At 40.9% G+C, this 19,568-nt stretch overlaps 1 protein-coding gene across 2 annotated transcripts; it reads left to right on the plus strand.

The window, feature by feature from the left end:
- The first annotated feature begins 326 nt into the window (after nucleotides 1–326).
- Nucleotides 327–19,001, plus strand: LOC309525920 (epididymal secretory protein 4-like). 2 transcript variants are annotated; one of them, XM_082211713.1, is made up of 6 exons: nucleotides 328–508; nucleotides 1,313–1,449; nucleotides 8,239–8,309; nucleotides 11,070–11,159; nucleotides 16,829–16,930; nucleotides 18,750–19,001. In XM_082211713.1, the coding sequence occupies exons 1-6, from the start codon at nucleotides 410–412 to the stop codon at nucleotides 18,773–18,775; spliced, it is 525 nt and encodes a 174-aa protein (XP_082067839.1). In that variant the 5' UTR covers nucleotides 328–409; the 3' UTR covers nucleotides 18,776–19,001. The 2 variants fall into 2 exon arrangements, with proteins under 2 accessions (XP_082067840.1, XP_082067839.1); XM_082211714.1 differs by lacking the exon at nucleotides 11,070–11,159 and having other exon boundaries at nucleotides 327–508.
- The last annotated feature ends 567 nt before the right edge of the window (nucleotides 19,002–19,568 follow it).

Raw genomic sequence — 19,568 nt, forward strand, 5'->3', positions numbered from 1 at the left:
GTCATTAAGGGCTGGGCCAGCTTGTGGAGATGGGGCGGGGCGGGGGGAGGAGATGCCATGGAGCACCTGTGACCTCTGTACTTGCCCAGGAAGGGAATGTGCCAGCCTTGAACACCCCCCTCAAGAACATCCCCCTCAACAACCCAAGAGAACAAGCATGTTTGTTCCCTTCTTCTGAAGCACAAAGGAGACTCCACCTTGTTCCACGCCACAAATAAAACTAATTCCCTTCAAAAATAACCCTGTTGCTCCCACTCTGTTCTTCCCTTTTGCATAAGTTGCTGAGTGGGATGTGCTTTGAAGACCTTTGGAGGCAGATATTTAAACTGGGCTGCTGCAACCCTGGACCATCATTCTCTCCCCCTGCACACGGTGTTCGCGGTAAGAGCAGGAGAGAACCAGCTCCAGGATGATTGCTGTGCTGCTGGTGGTGTTTGGACTGACCCCTGCCTGCATATTTCCTGTCAGTGCTGACATCCCTGTGTACCCAAATTTTGACCCCCAAAAGGTAAGACGTTTACAGATGGGACTTGCAACCTGTGGAAATGAGTGATGTTTCCCCTTTCCCCTCTGACCTTGCTTCTCTTAGGACTCTGGATGGGACACCTGAGCAGCTTAGCTCTTGAGTAAATAATAATAATAATAATAATAATAATAATAATAATAATAATAATACCCTGGCCACTCTGGCCAAGGACTGGGCTCAGAGCGGCTAACAACAAGAATATAAAACATTAATATAATATTAGGCAGGGAATAAAAATATTCTAAAATCAATGAGCTAGAGTAAATCCAATCAGATGGCAAACGGCACATTAGGGTTGTTGATCTTGAATGCTCACAGTAAAGGCCCTGTTGATTTTGGGTCCCCCTTCTCCTCTCGCCCAGGCCCACAAACTTGGCTATCAGCAGATTAATGGCTGCCTGATTTTGATTTGTGTTTCTAGCTCTGGTAGGAAAATTACAGAGATGAGGTGGGTTGCTTTATATCAGGCACGTCCAACTCCCCAGAGACTGCAATGTACTCCCAGGATAAAATAACTGGCACTAATCTATGCATTGTCATTGGAGGGAGGAGGAGTGTGTGTGGGATTTTTTTTTTGGGGGGGGGGGTTGGCCAGAGTTGTTGAGCATTTTGGGGGGGGGGATGACAAAAAAACGCACAACAGAAAGTGCAGCACTGAAAATTGAACGCAGCGCTACAACCAACATTACTTTCGCAGTCAACTGACTGGACGTTGCTATTTTATATATTTAAACCTATCACCTTTCGCTGCCCCCTAAAATGTCAATCAAAATTCTTCTGTTTTAGACTGTCGGGAAGTGGCACCCCATCGGGATAGCTTCCAAGTTGCCTGAGTTGACTGAGTATGAGCAGAAAATATCACCAATGGACCACACGGTGGAGGTTTCGGATAGCGATATGACGCTCACCGCTAATTATATGTCGTTAGTACCTTACAACTGATACCTCTCCTCCCATCATGCATTTTTTTAAAAAAAGATATTTATTAAAATTTTCAAAATATTACAAAATGAAATAAGAAAAACAAAAAAACAAAAAACAAAAAACAAAAACCCAGTTAAAAACAACTCCATCTTTCCATTACTTATTTTTCATTAGCTTATTTCCCGGACCTCCTCACGCCTCCCTTTTTTGTGTTCCAATTCAGTTTGTTAGTTCAGCAAATCCTTCCCCTCTTTATTTATCCTAATCTTTAATCTTAAAATATTGTAACATTATATTTTTACCTATTAATAATCCATTTTTCATATTCCCTTATAATATTACAGCTAAAAACCACTTAATTTCTATCCAACATCATTCTAACATTCATTGATGTTACAATATTTCTGTAAATAGTCTTTAAACTTTTTCCAATCTTCTTCCACCGACTCTTCTCCCTGGTCTCGGATTCTGCCAGTCATTTCCGCCAATTCCATATAGTCCATCACCTTCATCTGCCATTCTTCCAGAGTGGGTAAATCTTGTGTCTTCCAATGCTTTGCAGTAAGTATTCTTGCTGCTGTTGTGGCGTACATAAAAAAAGTTCTATCCTTCTTTAACACCAATTGGCTGACTATGCCCCGGAGAAAGGCCTCTGGTTTCTTCAGGAAGGTATATTTAAATACCTTTTTCATTTCGTTATAAATCATCTCCCAGAAAGCCTTAATCCTTGGGCACGTCCACCAAAGGTGAAAGAATGTACCTTCAGTTTCTTTACATTTCCAACATTTATTGTCGGGCAAGTGATAATTTTTTGCAAGCTTGACTGGGGTCATGTACCACCTGTATATCATTTTCATAATATTCTCTCTTAAGGCATTGCATGCCGTGAACTTCATACCTGTGGTCCATAACTGTTCCCAGTCAGCCATCATAATGTTATGTCCAACATCTTGTGCCCATTTAATCATAGCAGATTTCACAGTTTCATTCTGAGTATTCCATTTCAACAGCAAGTTATACATCCTTGACAAAATCTTAGTTTTGGGATCCAACAGTTCTGTTTCCAATTTTGATTTTTCCACCTGGAATCCATTTTTTTTGTCCAAATTGTATGCCTCCATTATTTGATAATAATGAAGCCAGTCTTGCACTTTATTTTTAAATTTTTCAAAACTCTGCAATTTCAATTTGTCTCCCTCTTGTTCCAAAATTTCCCAATATTTCGGCCATTTGGCCTCCATATTGAGCTTTTTCTGAGCTTTCGCTTCCATCAGTGACAGCCACCTTGGGGTTTTATTTTCAAATAAGTCCTTATATCTTATCCAAACATTAAACAATGCTTTCCTGACAATATGATTTTTAAATGCTTTATGTGCTTTGACCTTGTCATACCATAAATATGCATGCCATCCAAATACATTGTTAAAACCTTCTAAGTCCAAGATGTCTGTGTTTTCAAGAAGCAGCCATTCTTTCAACGAGCAAAAAGCTGCTGATTCATAATAAAGTTTAAGGTCTGGCAGGGCAAATCCGCCTCTTTCCTTTGCATCCGTTAATATTTAAAATTTTATTCTAGGCTTCTTGCCCTGCCAGACAAATCTAGAGATATCTCTCTGCCACTTCTTGAAACAGTCCATTTTGTCCAAAATTTGCAATGTTTGAAACAAAAATAACATTCTAGGCAATACATTCATTTTTATCAAAGCAATACGGCCTAGCAGTGAGAGCTTCAAATTTGACCAAATTTCTAAGTCTTTTTTCACTTCCGTCCAACATTTTTCATAATTGTCTTTAAATAAGTTCCCATTTTTAGCTGTCATATTAATCCCAAGATATTTCACTTTCTTAACCACTGTTAGACCTGTCTCATTCTGAAACCTTTCTCTTTCAATCGCCGTTAATTTTTTCTCTAAAACCTTTGTTTTTAACTTATTCAGTTTAAATCCTGCAACTTGACCAAATTCTTGGATCAGTTCCAAAACTCTTTTAGTACTAGATTCTGGCTCCTGTAATGTCAATACTAGATCGTCTGCAAAAGCTCTCAATTTATACTGTCTAGCTCCAACTTGTATACCTTTAACCAACTGGTCCCTTCTAATCATATTCAACAAAACCTCCAGGACTGATATAAAAAGCAATGGGGAAATTGGGCAGCCTTGTCGTGTCCCTTTTTCTATCTTAAATTCCTCCGTCACCTCATTATTAACAATTAACTTAGCTTTTTGTTCAGAATAAATTGCACCTATACCATTTTCAAATCCTTCACCCACCCCCATCCCCTGTAAGTTCTTCTTCATAAAACTACAAGAGATATTATCAAAAGCTTTCTCCGCGTCCACAAATATCAAAACTGCCTTAGTGTTAATATTCACTTCTAGTTTTTCCAAAATATTAATTATATTCCTCAAATTATCAGACAAGTGTCTACCCGGGAGAAAGCCTGCTTGGTCTTTATGAATCTCTTCCATCAACACTTTTTTCAATCTCTTGGCTAAAATATCTGCAAAAAAATTGTAATCCACATTAAGTAACGATATGGGGCGGTAGTTCTTAAGCTGAGTCTTTTCAGTCTCTGTTTTCGGTATAAGTGTAATGTACGCTTCTTTCCACGACTCTGGTGCCCTTTCCCCTTCCAATATTTCATTACAGACTCCCTTTAAAGGTTGTACTAACCACTCCTTTAAAGATCTATAGTATCTAGAAGTCAGCCCATCTGGTCCTGGAGATTTGCCTAATTGCATGGTTTGAATGGCACCTTCTACTTCCTGTTCAGATATTTTATAGTTCAACATTAATTTACTTTCTTGAGAGATTTTTTGTAATCCATTTGCCTTCAAAAATTGATCTATATCAATTTCTTTCTGTGGTCCTTGTGTATATAATTGTTTAAAGTACCTCTGGAAACAGTTTCTGATCTCAGCTGGGTTCTGTATGTTCTTTCCTTCCACTTCTAAATTTATAATAGTATTTAGTTTTTGTCTTTTTTTCATTTGCCAAGCCAACAATTTCCCACATTTATTAGCTGATTCAAATGTTTTTTGTCTCATTTGTTTAATTTTCCATTCTATTTCCTGATTCATCATTTTCATATATACTTGATATAACTTTATTTCTCTCAAAATCTCCTGCGATTTTGGTTTTGCTCTCAATTTCTTCTCACTTTCTTTTATTTTCTCCAAAATTTTATCTTTCTTCTCATTTTGACTTCTCTTCTTTATTTCATTCTGTTGTATCAGGAACCCTCTCATGACCGCTTTGCTTGCATCCCAGATTACTCTTTTTTCGACATTAGTGTTCATATTTATCTCAAAATAGTCTCTCAAGGTTTTTTGGGCCTTCTTGATCACGTCTTCATCTCTAAATAAGGAGTCATTCATCCTCCATCTGAAGGAGCCAGTTGATATTAGTTTCATCTCCATCCTTACAGCATTGTGGTCGGAGCAGGTTTTTGGACAAATTTCCGCTTTTTTATCTTTGGTTCCATTCCTCTAGTTACCCATATTTGGTCAATTCTAGTCCATGTCATCTTGGCTTCAGAAAAGAAGGTTCCCTCTCTTCCCAGGGGATTCTTTGTTCTCCAAATGTCAACTAAGTCCAAGTTATCTTTCATCTCAAAAAATGTTCTCGGTAGTTTACCATCCTTGGTGACTACCTGTTTTTGTGCCTTATCCATGTTTGTAGATACCACTCCATTCATATCCCCCTTCAAGATCAAATTGTAATCCAAATAGTCCAATAAGGTCTCATGCAACTTTTTAAAGAATTCAGATTTCCCCTCATTCGGTGCATAAACTCCTACTATCAAAAACTTCTCTCCTTGTATTTGAATTTCAATTGCCACAAATCTTCCTTGATCATCTTTAAAGATAAATTTCGGTGATAATCTCTCCTTTGCATAAATCACTACTCCTCTTTTTTTAACTTTATCAGATGAAATAAACTCCTGTCCCAATCTCTTATTAATCAATACTGTTCTGTGTAGCCTTATCACGTGTGTTTCCTGTAAACAAGTCAAATCCAATTGTTCCTTTTTTAATAAATGAAAAACACTTTTCCTTTTCCGAGGAGAGTTGAGGCCATTACAATTCCAACTTAATAGTTGCAGAGCCATGATGTAATTACTTTGCTTTACCTCCAACTGCACCAAGCGTTTGTTCTTGTTCTGTCGGTGGTGTCACTTTCTCTGAACCATGCAATCCAAACGATAAATTTGCTATGTCTAATATTCCTGTTTCCAGTGCTTTTGGCTCTTCTCCAGATTCCACTTCTTTCTGTAAGTCTTCTCCGTGATCTTTCAGAAATCTATCTTTATCGTCAACTGATCTTATTTTTATCTTTCTTCCTTTGTATTTAAAAGACAGGCCTTGGGGAAATTCCCACCTGAAGATGATTCTATTACTTCTCAACAGGGCAACCAAATCTCCATAATTAAACCTTAAATCCAAAAGATGTTTTGGAATGTCCTTAAATATCTCCACACTTGACTGGTGTATTTCCAAAGTCTTTTGGAAATGCAGATTCAAGATTTTGTCTCTCTCCTCTTTTGTTCGAAGGGTAATCAAACAGTCTCTTACCTTGTTCTTCTTTCCTCCTCTTCCAAGCCTGAATGCACTCACTATCTTAAATTCTTCCTTTCCCAAATCCAGTTGCCAGAAATTCCTGCGTAAGAAAGTCAATCAAATTATCTTTCTCAAGTTCTGGTACAGCCCTGATTCTCAAATTCGTTTGTTTTTCCTTCAATTCAATCATAGACAACATCAACCTATGATCCTCAAGTTGCCTGTATATCGGTGGTATCTTCTCTTCAGTAGCAGTTGCTATATCCTTTGCTTCCTCAGCTGTCTTTCGGGTCAAAGTAGATTCCTGTAACAATTTCTCAATAGTCTCTGTATTGGTATTCACCTTCTGTCCCAAGTTATTAATACTTGTAGTATTTTGATCAATTTTAACTGATGCTTCAGCTACTTGTTTATTCGTTTCAGCTACTTGTTTATTTGTTTCAGCTACTTGTTTACTCAGGTTTTCCAAAGATTCATTAATTTTTCCTAGTGCCAGAGCTAAAACGTCTTCAGAAGACATCCCTTTTGGTTTAACTTGTGCAGGTGCAGCCCCTGATAATCCAGATGGTCTAGAAGGACCAGGTGTTGATGCTCTCCGCTGCGACCCAGTATCTGTACAAAAGGATCTGCCAAACCTCGTAGTTTTTTCCTGAAGCAACTCTATCTTTCCTCTTCCATCTGCCATAACACTCTAGTTAGAATCCAAGGTCACTCCCACGGCTAAGATTTGTTTTGAAATGGAAAATTCCCCTGGCCCAGTTGTTATTGTAACAATGTCAATCCTCCTCTAGGGGGACACAGTAACAGTCAGAACGTGTAGCTTTAAAGAAAAAATAACCTTTTTAAATCCCCCAGTTCACAAAAAGACAACAGTTTCAATTGCGCTTAATCTCTAGGAGAAGTCCAGAAACACTGTATCTCTCTTGCAGAGTTAGCTGTCAACAGTACTCTATTTACCAGTGGTGCTTTTCACAAAACGGCATTCCTATTGTCCCTGGGCAGTGTGTTCCCAGGATCTAAGCGGTGGATTTTAGCTTCCTTTCCTCTCTTTTTTTTGCAGAAAGATACAGTTCAAACCTTTCCCCCCTCCTCTCCTGCAATCTGGAGGGGAAATCGTTTATCTGATGTTAGGATTTGAGTCTTTTTCGAACGTCTTTCAAAGTTTCCGCTTACAGTCTCTTTGCTTTGATCTGTTTACAAGAAATGGAAGGCGGACTTCCTGTTTATGCCTCCCCGCTTCAGTGCCAAATTAATTATTTTCTCTCTTTAAATCCAATTTTATCCTACTCACGGGTTGTTGCTTTTAAGACCAAATTGTCCCAGGAAAAAGTCAGCGCTCTCTGATAACGGTTGTGCGGCTTCACCCCGTGGAAGAAGCAATCGACTCTCAGCACCGCGCCGCTCACCCCATTTCGCTCTGGAGCCCGTAAAAGGGTTCCTTCGCAAATTGGGGGGCGCAAAGGGTGCCCGCCGAGTTCCACATTCACAGGCTTCACCCGCCTGTGATTTTTGAAGGGTCCCCGCTTCGCCGCAGCGGTAAAACCCCGATCCCGCGGAGCTGATTCCTCAGAAGATCAGAGGGAATCCGCCGTTACCGATGGCGCTAACCCGGAAGTCCCCTCTCCTCCCATAATGCATAGGCTGGGGATTGAACCGGGGTCCTTATGCATGCAAAGCAGGTGCTCTGCCACTGAGCCACAGCCCTGATATCCCCTGAAATCGTTTTGAGATGCTTTGGAAAGGGCATAAAGTTTCTGGCACTGCCAGTCAGTGTAGACAATATTGAGCTGGATGCAGCAATGTCCAGATTTTGTACAGAGCTGCTGCTTAGGGAAGACCACATGTTTCCCATCCCATATTACCTCTCTTTTTGTGTGTGTCTTGTTTTATCTTAATATATCATAACGAGCCACTTAGGTTGGGCATAGTGATATAAATGAAACATAGCTGGAATGGCAATGGAGACACTGAGTAATCCTGTGGAAACCATTTGATAATGTAGAGGCCTCCAAAAAGGCCTGTTCATTTTGAAGGCATTGATAGCAACAGGGTGCCGTTCCTCTTGACACTCTGGCTATCCTTCCCTCTGGTAAAGTCTAAGGCATCTTACTGGTAATGTATTCTTCCATCAGTGGCTCTGACACCCTAAAAAATACACATGGGGGAAGCAAGGCAGAAGCAGGCTGGGTATCTGGTTTTGAAGTGCTTTCACTTAGCTCTCTTTTCCAGGGATGGTGTCTGCAAACAAGCAGCTATTGTGTTTAAGCACACTGACAAACCTGGTGTATTCGAATTTCCTGGTAAATATGACTACCATGAGCCACCCCTTTACCTGATGAAAAAGTATGTTTTGTGATCGGAAGATCCAGATGCTGTGATTTGGGCAAATGTTCAAACATCTGTTCTTTTTCCCATTTACTTTTCCCATTTCTTTTGAGTGCAAAATCGAGTTATGAGGGGGAGAGCAGTGCAATCACTCACCCACCAATAAGGTTGTTTATTTTAGGAAATACATAACTTGCCTGGAAAAAGGTTACTAGGTCTAGCCAGTGCTTTTTTCTGGGGGGACACAGGGGTACACATACCCTTAAACATGTTGTCAATCTAAGTTTGGCCTCACTGAGGGGGCAGTATTTCAATATGAGTAGGAATATGAGAGGACCCCTCAACCTTTTTTTTGAAAGAAAGCACTGGGTCTTGCTAAACCTAGGTAGCCTAGAGAAAACAAAGGCAGCCATGCTTGCTCCAGAGTTCTTTCACAAGATCGTTCCAAGCTGACCTCTCATCTTGAGATTCAAGAGAGAAGTGAGAGGAGGAGGAGGAGGAGGAGGAGGAGGAGGAGGAGGAGGAGGAGGTTGTAAAGAAGATGCAGCATAAGACTATCAGTCTAAATAACAAAGAGATAGGAATGGCAAATGAGGAGTTAAAGGTACGTAACAGTCTGGTTATGTGGAAGTCCTTTGCCCATCTTGACCTCATGCAAACCCTTCTTTTGCAAGCTGATTTTCCCTCAGTTCAAGCAAAACATATAAATATTTTTAAATCTGCATCTGTGTTTTGTGATCTGAGAGCAAAAGAGCAGAATATGAAGGTTGGTAAAAGAGACATCACAGTACAGTGGTACCTCGGGTTAAGAACTTAATTCGTTCGGGAGGTCCGTTCTTAACCTGAAACTGTTCTTAACCTGAGGTACCACCTTAGCTAATGGGGTCTCCTGCTCCCGTCGCATCGCTGCCACGTGATTTCTGTTCTCATCCTGAAGCAAAGTTCTTGACCCGATGTACCATTTCTGTGTTAGTGGAGTCTGTAACCTGAAGCATCTGTAACCTGAGGTACCGCTGTAACAGGAAACTGCCAAAAACTATTTGTCCGTTTGCCTGAGTTTGACCCACTCAGACTGACGGTGGCTCTTTCCATCCCGGTGTCAGAAGTCTCTTTCCATCCCAGTGACAGGATCCTTTTAAGTTGCACAACATCAGGAATTGAACCAGGGACATTCCACATGCAAAGGAAGTGATTTACCCCCTGAGTTATGGTTCATGGCAGATGGTTAAACCAATGCCTCCACTTCCCTACTTAGGAGGATATGATTTGCCTTGTTGCCATCCAAAATTAATCTTGGGCTTTTCAAAATGGAAGACTCCTGCTTTCTCTTTTGATCTCCACTCTGTTTAACCAGGAGGAACTTGAGTGTTTCACTCAAGGCTGCACAAGGGAGTTCTGGGTTACAGCTGGGATCTAGGTTCTCAGACCTGGGGAGCAGTCTTTGCTTCTTTATCGCAGAATCCCCGGCAGCCAGACAACTGATCTGTATAGTACTGGGAAGGGACTCTGTCACCCTACAATCTTTATCTTGCAACTGATCCTTTAAGCTGCCCTCATATATATCATCCCAGTCTGATTGGTTTTTTGGGGTGGGTGAATTAATCATTATTTTGGTAATATTGTGCTCGATGAAGAGTGCTGGAGAACTTAAAAGTTGGCCAGTCTTTCCTGACACTAGGATTGGCTGAAATAAATGTAATGCTCACCTAGAGGGTTTTATTATTTTTGAAATGGACCAACACAGCTAGTTTTTGCTTTTCTAGTGAGGTTCTCCAAAGCCCTTGGGATGCCGCAGGAAAAGTTCTAGTTTAACAGAGCCAGGCAAACAACAACAACAACAACAACAACGATTTTATTACTTATATCCCATCCATCTGACCGGGTTACCCCAGCCACTGTGGGCGGCTCTCAACAAAGTTAAGGAGGAGCAGAAGGGGTGGTGAGTTCTCACTGTCTGGAGCCTCTCTGCCACCTGCTTGCTCTTCTAGTCTCCAAACAGGGTCTAAGTTCCCCCCTCCTCCCTGCCACATACAGTGGTAACTCTAGTTGTGGACACAATATGTTCTGAGGTGCCGTTTGCACCCCGAAAAGTCCGCAACTAGAGCGCTGCTTCTGCGCAAGCCTGGAGTGCACACGGCCATTCTGTGCATGTGCGAAGTGTGCAGAATGCATCTGCAACATGAAGCGAGCGCAACTAGAGGTATGACTGTATTGAGAAAGAGGCAGGGGGGGTCCTTCCTCAAAGCAAGGCCTTCTGGGGAAGGGGATGAGAGAGTGTCCACATAATCATATATTTCCTATGGTAACTAGTCAACATTTACATTTAACTTTAGATTTTCAGCATAGTACTTGCAGCCTTGGCCACACAAACACCTTCCTTTTAAGGACGCCCTTTTCTCTGACTCAAGAGCTAAGGGGAGTCTGCCATGCCTAACACCATGGCTAAAAGAGGGGGAAAGTAAGACAGGGAGCAAGATGAAATGTGTGGGGGTGAAGGAATGGTGGTTCCCACTGCCTGCTTTAGGGAGGGCAATCTGTGGCAGTGGACCTGGGCAGGACACTTCTTAAGTCATGGAGATTCTGAAGACATATTAATGAGAGGGGGGGGAGAAAGAATGATTAATTAAGGTGACTAAGAGTGGCTGATCCCCCTTTGCCTGCCCCCCCTCCACTAACAGCCAAGAAATGAGGAACTCGCTTCCTTCAGTTGATATCTTGTGTTGTTTCCTATATAGATGGTATTACCCAAGTCATGGATATTGATTATGAAAAGTATATCATTATGCACAAGAAGAAATTAGAACATGAATCTATGTATCTGTCTGGTATGTGTTATGGCAATGGATTTTATTTTTATTTATTAAATACAGCTTTTCACCCATAGATCTCAGAGCAGTTCACAACATAAAACAAACAAACCAATAACCCTCACTCCACCCTGTGGCATATCTGTGGTTTAGCAAAAAGGATGCTTATTAGTTAGTTAGTTAGTTAGTTAGTTAGTTAGTTAGTTAGTGTTGCTGTTTTTCAACTAACTCTTCAGCCACAAAGAAGTTTCTTTCTTTTTTTTTTTAAAGTTTTAAAAAGTTTTTATTGTAATCCAACCTCTAAAAAATACATATACATTGTTAATATTAAAGCAAATCACAAAAAAGATAAAAAAACAATAAAATAGTTCAAAAATCAATATACAATATTTCCGATCCATGACTTCCCACCACCACGACGAGACCTCTATCTCAACGATATTTACAGCAGTGTCTTATGCTAATCGTCATGTTTTACCTCACAGCTTTTAAATTATACCTACTGTGACTTTGGTGTTTCCTAATGTCATCTCCATGTATGAAAAAAATTTATTCCAATCATTAATAAATTTCGTATTTTTCTGATGCCTAATCTTCTGCGTCATTATTGCTAAGTCAATATATTCAGTTAGTTTGGTTCGCCAGTCCATAATTGTTGGGATGCTGGGGTTTTTCCATTTCTGCGCTAGCAGCACCCTAGCGGCTACGGTTGCGTACTGAAATAAAGTTTGGTCATCCTTATTGATCTCACTACCCGTCATTCCTAAAAGGAATGCTTCGGGTTTTTTTGGGAAGGTGTACTTTAGCATCTTTTTTAATTCGTCATAGACAGAGCCCCAAAACTTCTTTACTACATCACAAGACCACCACATATGAAAGAAGTCTCCCTCTTTCTTTTGGCACTTCCAACAGGTCTTATCTCCGGTTTTATACATTTTAGCTAATTTTGTTGGAGTGATGTACCAACGGTACATCATCTTTTCCATGTTCTCTCGGAGGCTGACACATGCTGAGAATTTCATATCCTTGGTCCATAGTTTTTTCCATTTATCATATTCTAGGGGATGTCCTATGTCTATGGCCCACTTGATCATAACTTCTTTAACTTCCTCATCCATGGTATCCCAGTCTAATAGTTGGTTATACATTTTAGTTAGGTGTTTAGACTTCCCTTCTATTATTTCTAACTGGAATTTGGATTTGTTTTTGCTCATCCCAGCTTTTTTGTGTTCATTCCATAAAGAGCTAATTTGGTGGTATTGTATCCACCCCGTTAATTTATCTTTTAACTCTTCGTAGGGCCTAATTTCCCAACCTTTCTCAGATCTTTTCAAAAGTTCGGCATAGGTCCATCTTCTACCTTCCATATTCACTTTTTTACTTACTAGAATATCTATAGGTGACAGCCATAAAGGGGTATCTTTTTCTACCAAGTTCTTACATCTGTTCCACACTTCCAGTAGCGCCCCTCTTATGATATGACTAGAAAAACCTTTGTGCACTCTCCCCTTATCCTGCCATAGGTAAGCATGCCATCCATACCTAGCATTAAAACCCTCCAAATCCAGTAAGTCGGTGTTGTCCAGTACAATCCATTCCTTCACCCAGCATAAGCACGAGGCCTCATAGTATAGTTGTAGGTTCGGTAGCGCAAATCCACCTCTATCTCTTTTATCCGTAAGCAGCTTATACTTAATTCTGGCCCTTTTGCCCTGCCAAATAAATCTAGAAAGGGTCCTCTGCCAGTTCTTAAACATCGTTGTACCCCTGATTACCGGGATATTTTGGAATAGAAATATCATTTTGGGGAGGATGTTCATCTTGATGGCGGCCATTCTGCCTTCCCATGAGAGGTGTAGTCTACTCCAACTATCCAGATCTCTTTTACATTCTCTCCATGTTCTGTTGTAATTGTCCTCCACCAAATTTATATTTTTCGTTGAGAGCCAAATACCCAGATACTTAACCTTTTTTGATGTCTTTATCCCAGATTCTAGTTCAATTCTATTTTTTGATTGTTCGTCTAAGTTCTTTACCAGCATTTTTGTTTTTATTTTATTCAATTTGAACCCAGATAGTCCCCCAAATTCCTCCATTGTATCAATGATTGCATTTATCCTTTCTAGAGGTTCTTCTATTGATATTACTAGGTCGTCGGCATAAGCCTTAACCTTGTATTCTTTTTTACCTATCTTAATCCCTCTTATTTCCGGAGTACCTCTAATCTTGTTCAATATAACCTCCAATACCATGATAAATAACAGGGGTGATAATGGACACCCCTGCCTTGTACCTTTTGTGATCTTAAATGAGTTTGTTAAATTACCGTTAATACTAAGTTTCGCTTTCTGGTTTGAATAGATTGCTCTAATGCCCTCTAGGAATGGCCCTCTTATTCCCACCCTCTCCATACATTTGATGAGGAATTCCCAGGATACATTATCAAAAGCCTTTTCGGCATCTATAAAGATTAGGGCGGCAGGGATATCGATCCTAAGGTCCAAATATTCAATTATGTTAACTACATGCCTCACATTCTCCTTTATCTGCCTACCCGGCAGAAATCCGGCTTGGTCCCTATGGATTGCTCTATTCAGATATTTCTTTAACCTGTTTGCCATTATTCCTGCAAAAATCTTGTAATCATTATTGAGCAATGATATTGGTCTGTAGTTTGCTATGTTAAGTATTTCGGAGTCTGCTTTGGGTATTAATGTGATATATGCCTCTCTCCACGAATCCGGCATTTCCCCTCCTTGGAGGATATTGTTAATTACACTACAGAGTACCGGGGTCAGATGTTCCTCTAAGGTTTTATAATATTTTTGAGAGAGGCCATCTGGGCCAGGGGCTTTTCCGGGTTTCATTTTCTTGATTGCATCTCTGACCTCATCCATCGTTACTGGTTCATTTAGCATAATCTTTTCCTCATCTGTTAGGTCTTCTTTCCCGTTCCTTTCCAAATACCTACCTATCTCGTTTGTATCTTCCGCCTCTTTCTTTTTATACAGATTTTCGAAGTATTGAAGGAACTTTCCTTTGATCTCACTGGGGTCCTCTATTATTTGATCTTCAAATTTAATTTTATTAATCACCTTTTGCTTTTGCCTTTTCCTCAGTTGCCACGCTAGCAACTTACCAGTTTTATTTGCTGATTCGAAATATCTTTGTTTCATCGTCTTTATTCCCCATTCTATTTCACGATTCAGCAGTGTTGAGTATTGAGTTTGTAATAATTTATAGATTTGAATATACCTCTCATCCCCAGGGTTTTTTGTTAATTTGTCCTCTACTTCTTTTAGTTGCTTAACTACCTCTTCCTTCTTTGCTCCTCTCAAATTCTTCCTAAATTTGTTCTGTTGGATCAAAAAGCCTCTAAGGACTGCCTTACTGGCATCCCAGACCACATTAATTTTTGTTTCTTTATGCAGGTTATGATCAAAATATTCTTTCAAAACATTCTTTGCCTTATCAGTAATCTCATCTTGTTCCAGTAGATAATCGTTCATTCTCCATCTATACGGGCCTGATGGAGTACCTTTTATTTCCAAAAAAATTGAATTATGATCCGATAATGTTCTGGGCTCTATTATACACCTCCCCGCTCTCAGCGTAAGCTCTCTGGAGACCCAGATCTGGTCTATTCTACCCCAGCTCTGGTGTACTCCAGAGAAATGGGTAAACTGTTTCTCTGTAGGGTTTTTGTATCTCCAAATGTCCAATAAATCTAAATTTTCTTGGAGATCATCAAAAGTTTTTGGGAGTTTCCCTTGCTTCCCTTTCCTTCTCTTTTCGCTTCTGTCAATATTAGGTTCCGGGACTCCATTCAGGTCCCCTAGTAAAATTAGTTTATAATTTTCTAATTCTAATAGCATTTGTTCCAGTTTTTTGTAAAACTCGGTTTTATTTGTATTAGGGGCATATATCGATACTACGTTAAATCTTTCCCCTTGGTTGGTAATCTGGATCCCTAAGATCCTCCCCTCCTCATCTTTGCATATTACTTTAGGTTCCAGTTTCTCTTTAGCATAGATGACCAACCCTCTCTTTTTATTCACTTCTGAGTTAATAAACTCCTTTCCCAGCTTTTTATTGATCAGTATATGTTTATGCCTTTTAGCCACATGGGTCTCTTGGCAGCATACCACATCACATTTCTTATTTTTCAAAACTTTCAATATTTTATTTCTTTTGGATTTCTCATTTAGACCGTTGACATTCCATGTTAAAAAAGTTAAAGACATTATTTAGGAAAGATGTAGCGTTTGTGTCCGATTGTTAATTCTTTGTTTCTTCCTCTTCCTCTGTGTCTTCCCCTGTTTCTTCCCCTTCCGCTACACTTTCCCCCTCAACCTCCTCTCCTTCTCCTTCCCCCTCCCCTCTCTGCAGCCTCACCCTCCCCCCTCCCTCACCTCCTCCCTCCCTCACGTCCTTTCTATCCAATATTCCACTCTCCTTTTTGGTAAGTTCCTTCTCGTATCTTCTCAGGAACTTCTCTACCTCTAACGAGCTGTTCAGTTTGAATCTCTTGTCTTTAAAAAAGAAAGCAATTCCCTCAGGGAATTCCCATCTATATTGGATGTTGTTCCTTCAAATCCCTCTCTCTCTCTCTCTCTCTCTCTCTCTCTCTCTCTCTCTCTCTCTCTGTCACACACACACACACACACACACACGGCCGAAAAGTCACAAAAGGAGAATGGGTTGGGAGGAAAGGAAAGAAGCAAGCTCAGTTTCAAGTTCTGAGCTGCAAGTTTTTCTGTGGACCAGCCAGAGCAGGAAAAGTTCAAAGGAAGGAGGCAGAGCCAGTGCTGCTCTTCACTCTGCTGTGCTGAAGGAGTTGGCCCTGCCCTGCCTTTTCCATCTGTAGTATAGTTTGGTGGCTTGTGGAAGGTTTTGCCTAAAACATCTGGAAGGCATCCATTTATGGAAGGATACCCTAAGTTCTGTTCAATCCAATTACGGCTCTAGTTAACATACAAAAATAGAATACAAAATTATTGAATATCTTTATCTATACTTATTTAGCTAATATACACCCCCCCTCTTTTTTTGCTGTCAACAGTCACCTATACTGTACAGAGTTAAAAAGAAGGAGGAAAACCTATTTAAAATCTTGACTACAATAATCTTCTAGAATAAAAAGTGGCGAATGGAATTATCAGCCCTTCCCGGGATGAAGGAATATCTTTTTTGGAAAAGGGGGTTGAACCCAAAAGAATGGCCACTTTAGCACTTCACATGAAGATAACAGGTGTCCCCAAAATAAAAGGAAACAGGGGGCTGCAATATTAACAATGATCCAGCAGAAAGAGCAGCTACCATAAAGCCTCCCACTAGCAAATAGGGACAGTCAGCACCTGTGTAGGCTTTCAGTTCCTTTAGATCTGGCATGGACAAACTTGGCCCTCCAGATGTTTTGGGACTACAACTCCCATCATCCCTAGCTAGCAGGACCAGTGGTCATGGATGATGGGAATTGTAGCCCCAAAACCTCTAGAGGGCCAAGTTTGGCCAAGCCTGCTTAGAACCTCTTCTCTGGTTTCATGGGGGTTCTGTTCCTGACTGTCCAATGGACAATCCAGAGAAGATGTCAGGAAGAAGAGACTTTGGGTGCTCTATAGACATAAAACAGATATTTCAGCCTTTCTGAGAACAACAATTTACTCAACCTTTGCTTGTGTTTAAAGCTAGGGGATCGGAAGTGGGAGATGACATCAAAGAAAAATTCAAGAAATTAGCCTTGGAGCAAAACTATCCTGAGGCACACATCAAATACTTTGGGAACGTCGGTAAGGCAACCTGATCTCAATATTTTTTTATTGTAGTTGTGTATGAATGTCTCTGTGTGAAACAGAATCTGAGGAGCTATATTTAGTCTCAGAGAGATTCACAAATCTGGATCACAACTACAGTTTGAGTACAGTGGTACCTCGTTTGCTGAATGCTTCAGAAGTTGAACATTTTGGTTTTTGCTGAAAACCTGGAAATAAATGCTTCCGATTTGAATGTACCTCGGAGATCGAACGGCTACTGAAGCTCATTTCTCAATTGTCTCAGTTGAATTTGCTGACTGCCCATTGCACCTTGGTTGTCAAACGCTTCAGAAGTCGAATGGTCTTCTGGAACAGATTATGTTCGACAACCGAGGTACCACTGTAGTTAAATCACTGAAATTAACTGAGGTCTGATTTCCATGCTTAATCATAATTAAAGCACCTGAAGCTATCAGGAATTGAGTGGGGAGTTGATTTGCTAAGGGCAGCAGACAATTTGGACCTAGCTGTGGGGATGGATAGGAAGGAGTTTGTTCTACATCCCTCAGCTGGGGTGGTGTGTGTGGTGGGACTCCGGCAATTCTGGCTCCTGGGCAGGGTCTGTCTAGAGACCAGCTGAGGGACGCGGGTGGCGCTGTGGTCTAAACTGCTGAGCCTCTTGGGCTTCCCAATCAGAACACTGGCAGTTGGAATCCCTGCAACTGGGTGAGCTCCTGTTGTTCTGTCTAAGCTCCTGCCAATCTAGCATTTTGAAAGCACGCCAGTTCAATTAGATAAATAGGAACCGCTACGGTGGGAATGTGAATGGCATTTCCATGATCTCTGCCTTCATCATTGTGTTCCGTTGCACCAGAAGCTGAAGGCAGCCCTGTTTAGGGAAGCTTTTAATGTTTAATTGACTATTGTATTTTAATATTCTTTTGGAAGCCGCCCAGAGTGGCTGGGAAAACCCAGCCAGATGGGCGGGGTATAAATAATAAATTATGAGTAATATTATTATTATTTAGTCATGCTGGCCACATGACCCGGAAAGCTGTCTGTGGACAAAAGCCGTCTCCCTCGGCCTGAAGCAAGATGAGCACCCCAACCCCACATTCACCTTTGACTGGATTTAACTGCCCAGGGGTCCTTTACCTTTACCTTTTTACCTAGTTCCCAGCTCTAGATAATGGCCTGGTTGGGATGCTGGCCTAGGTGGCTATCGTATTTGAAGGTTCATATTCCCCCAAAGACCTTAGTGAGGACCCGTCCTTCCTGGACACATATCAAAACCTTTTCTTGCTGCTGTCAATATACTTGGCTGCTTCAGCTCTTTGGTTTTTACACCTCTGTGTTGTTTATTTTATCTGCTCTTCTTTCATTGGCATAAATTTTTATATGCTCTGTTTCCCACCCCCAAAATTTCTGCATTTGTTAACTGTGTTGAGTGGCTCAGTTTTGAACTAGAATGGTGAGATACACATGTTCCTCACAGTGGCTGACCCATTGAGGCAAATAGGACACGGTCCCACCAGCCTTAGTCTGCCCCTAGGGAGTCTTCACATGCCCACCTTCTTACTGACCACCAGCCAAGGAGTGGAACTCCTTGAGAGCTTCCTCCTTCATCTAAGTGTTGCCCCTGTAGAGCTCAGTAGGCGAGGGCCTCTCATTGGCTGTAGTTGCAGCTGTCATTTGCTCTGTCTCCATCTGCTGTTGGCCTCCGTGCCTCCCATGCCACCAATCCCAATGGGCATCATCTGCCACTGATTCCAAATAAAGAAATACATATGAGTTGCTCACATTTTCTGCCTTCTTACCACTTTCCCTGACACTCTTTTCTTCCTTTCTCCCACAGAACAATGCACTCCAAAAGCTGCTTAATAACCAGATACAGCATTTCGCCATATATATTTGCAGCATTGGTTAATAATCAGAAACACCCAATAATCATTGCTCTTTCTGGATGGTGGAGATGATGATGACTACGGATCAATGCCTCTCACCACATTTCTAGCTTGTAGAAATTGATGCAAGTAGAACAACAACGTCTTTGGGTTCCTCTCTCTCCTGAAACTATTTTTAAAATAAATACATTGCTTAGATCTTGCACACTTTGTCAGAAGCATTATTGGAGGTCAAAATGGGAGAAGATAAACATATATGAAGCTATCAAGCAGCCAAAGCACCTGCCCAGTGAGTGCTCAGCTGTAGAGGTTGCCAATATGGTTCTCTAACTTTGGCCATCCATGCCCATTGGCCAGGCTGACTGGGACTGATAGTACTGATGGATGGAGTTCAACAACTTACGAAGCTCACCATGTTGGCCACCACTTGTCTACTCTGCATTGGGAGTATCTCTCCAGAATCTTGGAATGAGAAAGGCTTTGCCCTTTAATTGTCAATGTTCCACCCTTTCTGAAAAGCCTTGGAATGAGAAATGTGGAAAGGGGAATGTGAGAAGGGTGAGAGAATATAAGTGAGTGGCTGGTTGTAATTCAAAAAAGACTGATGGAGAAAGGTGAGAAGAGAAACTGAGAGGGACAAAATAGCAGGGCAGAGAAGAAAAAGGGGAAGAGGAAATATAATAATAAAAGAATAATATAATGCACAACTGCCTAAGGCCTGGGCAAATATAGGTGTTTCAACCCCAATTCCTCTGGAGAGAGAAGGTTTT

This window comes from Podarcis vaucheri (assembly GCF_965113315.1).
Source record: "Podarcis vaucheri genome assembly, chromosome: 2".
Classification (NCBI taxonomy): Eukaryota; Metazoa; Chordata; class Lepidosauria; order Squamata; family Lacertidae; genus Podarcis; species Podarcis vaucheri.

Excerpts from the sequence above, each read along its gene's own strand:
- LOC309525920 (XM_082211713.1), top strand. The coding sequence starts at position 410 with ATGATTGCTGTGCTGCTGGTGGTGTTTGGACTGACCCCTGCCTGCATA. Across the intron at positions 8,310-11,069 it reads TGGTGTATTCGAATTTCCTG|ATGGTATTACCCAAGTCATG; the intron begins GTAAATATGACT and ends TTTCCTATATAG. Across the intron at positions 16,931-18,749 it reads CAAATACTTTGGGAACGTCG|AACAATGCACTCCAAAAGCT; the intron begins GTAAGGCAACCT and ends TTTCTCCCACAG.